Raw genomic sequence first — 2,500 nt, forward strand, 5'->3', positions numbered from 1 at the left:
AGGTAAGGGAAGGGAAGACAAAAAGGGCGTAAGGCAGGCCTGAAGGTATCAGAATGAGTCCAATACACGTCTACATGTTGTGGTGGCACACTTGGGGTTGAGGGGCAATAAACATAACCATAACTATGACAAACGTATTTCTAACCTTCTTCAGCAGCTGGTTGTTGTGGAAACATGTAACATGTCAACACATGTGACTGTGTCCCGTGATCAAAGTCTGACTGTAAAGGGACCATGGGCTTAGACTGGAATAAAACATAAGATTGATCCTTCAATCATGCAGAACGTCTAATAAAGTAGGCCAAAAAAGTCACTTTGGTCAATTGGACATGAGCACTCGATATTGAAAGTTAAAACAGAAAAAAAACCAGGAAAAAAATGTGACGTGTGATAGTCAATTGCAACACTCATTTTTTTAACACCAGACGACAGTACATGACAATCACGACGGTGTGATGGCTGTCACATCACGCAAAATTAGCTTTCTCCCGCCAGTGAAGTAATAAAATGTGATCCGATTGGTGCCAACTGTAAGAATAATAGCCTCTAGCTATAAAAATTCACGTGGAAAAAATTGCAGGCCACCAGTTATAATGTGCAAGACAAAAATTGTCCACCAGTAAAGTTTGAAATCAAGCCAAGAAAATGCACCACTCGTTACCTGATTCTCAGAGAGCCACAAGGCTTTTAAACTCGTCAGTTTTCTAAACGTGTACGGTAAACATTCCAACCTGTCCATCACGAACGAAGGAAAGTATAAAATGTAATAAGAATAAATTTATATATAATCACAATATTTTCACAAGAATGTCTTTTCATGGTACCAGAAACTCATAAGGGTTGAAACGTGTAACGGCCCCTTGTGTGCTGGGAAAACAGCTTCTGAATATTCAATTTGCTAAGTACCATATTTGGAGCAACAAGAGAGAAACATTCAACCAATCAGTTCGCAAGAACACCGTGACGCAATACCGCCAATGTTCTCGCGCGAACATAATTGGAGCGAGGGGTTTCCAAATATGGTACTTAGCACTGAATATTCGGAAGCTGTCAACGCGCGTTACACATTTCAACCCTTATGGGTTTCTGATGGTACATATTTGAGCAACCTTTGATGGCAAAGTTCAGTGATGGTGTGATGCGTTGGTTTCCTTTGGCTCGCACGACGCGTAAAGTAGTGAACCGAGAGTAAATATTCTCCTTCACACATATGCGTAACAAACCCTAATCACAACTTCAGAAAAATTATTTTAATATAGTACAAATGAAACCCTAGAAATTAGAAGAAATAATGAACTAAGATATTTACAATTATATTAACAGTTCACTTGAGTTCAGTTCCTTCACACTTGTTGCATGTTCGCCTTCCAAGTAACCAGGGGCCCGTTTCTCGAAAGTCCCGAAAACTTTTCGGGCTCGAGAAGCCATTTGTGAAACTGCCCACCGCTTGTTTTGGAAATCCGAACTTTTAACATGTTTTCAAGGCAACAAAAAGAAAAATGACTGTGAAGTTTGACGACTTGAGTCCTCTCTATTCTTGAGACAAAAAGGGAATTGTGACACCCGAAAATGACCCGTAAAGTTTCGGGACTTTCGAGAAACGGGCACCAAGGGCTCGTTTGTTCGAAAGCCGATTAACGTAATCCCGGATTAGCGTGAACTTTTGTTTCACGTTCCAACTTTTTGGTGAAAGTTTCTTCGACTTATTTGTGTCTTTTAAGATTGACTTCTTCTAATGTAAAGTTTTGCCGAATATTAGCATTTAACAGCATTTGGGAGTAGAGAAATACACTCCTTGGTTAATTTTTAATCTGAGATTAGCGTTAATCGGCTTTTGAAGCTGGGCCCAGCTCCAGAATAGTTTTGTTCAAAACGTGTTCCTTTTAACTTTCTGCCTTTGCTCCGCTTCTTGTTCGCATCAAGGTTTCCTCTATTATTACTATTCTACCAGCTTTCCCAAAAAAATAAAGCTTTATCCTCAATATCCAGCCGTTTGAAAATGAGCTTTCCAATTAACCTTCCGGATGTTTTGCTAATGCAGGTTTTTAACAAAGAAGGATAATTCTTTTTCCAACACTTTCTCATCTCGCTTCCTTACTGCTTTTTCACAGCAACCTTCCGGATGTTTTGCTAATGCAGGTTTTTAACAATGAAGGATAATTCTTTTTCCAACAGTTTCTCATCTCGCTTCCTTACTGCTTTTCACAGCAGTAACGCGAGCTTGGGCCGCCTATGCTAAAATGTACGAAATAGCAACTATTTTCATATCTTATGGCAAAATTGCAACTGGATGTTTTCGTTAATTTCGAGCCCTGCAGTATGCAAAAAATGCAAAGGGATACTTTCACATTACTTGTACATACTCATTGAGATGAAATGACATCTCGAAAACCCACGTCCTGCTCCCACCTGACCTTTTGGCTTAGACAGAGCAAAGGTAATCTACTAATCTGAAGATTGCGTGTTTAATTCTCACCCCAGTCAGCCTGTGCTGATTTCC

The 2,500-nt window shown here is 39.8% G+C and overlaps 1 protein-coding gene across 2 annotated transcripts in view; it reads right to left on the reverse strand.

Annotated features, from left to right (window-relative positions):
• The window catches only part of LOC138024165 (leucine-rich repeat-containing protein 1-like), a 32,348-nt gene that overhangs the window by 17,681 nt on the left and 12,167 nt on the right, over window positions 1–2,500 (reverse strand). For both annotated transcript variants that reach the window (XM_068871273.1, XM_068871272.1), the window contains exons 13-14: window positions 662–731; window positions 146–245 (exon numbers count right to left, since the gene is read on the reverse strand). In XM_068871273.1, coding sequence (XP_068727374.1) covers window positions 146–245; window positions 662–731 — 170 coding nt within the window. The remainder of the gene's footprint in view (window positions 1–145; window positions 246–661; window positions 732–2,500) is intronic.

This window comes from Montipora capricornis, chromosome 11, assembly GCF_036669925.1.
Source record: "Montipora capricornis isolate CH-2021 chromosome 11, ASM3666992v2, whole genome shotgun sequence".
NCBI classification, from domain to species: domain Eukaryota; kingdom Metazoa; phylum Cnidaria; class Anthozoa; order Scleractinia; family Acroporidae; genus Montipora; species Montipora capricornis.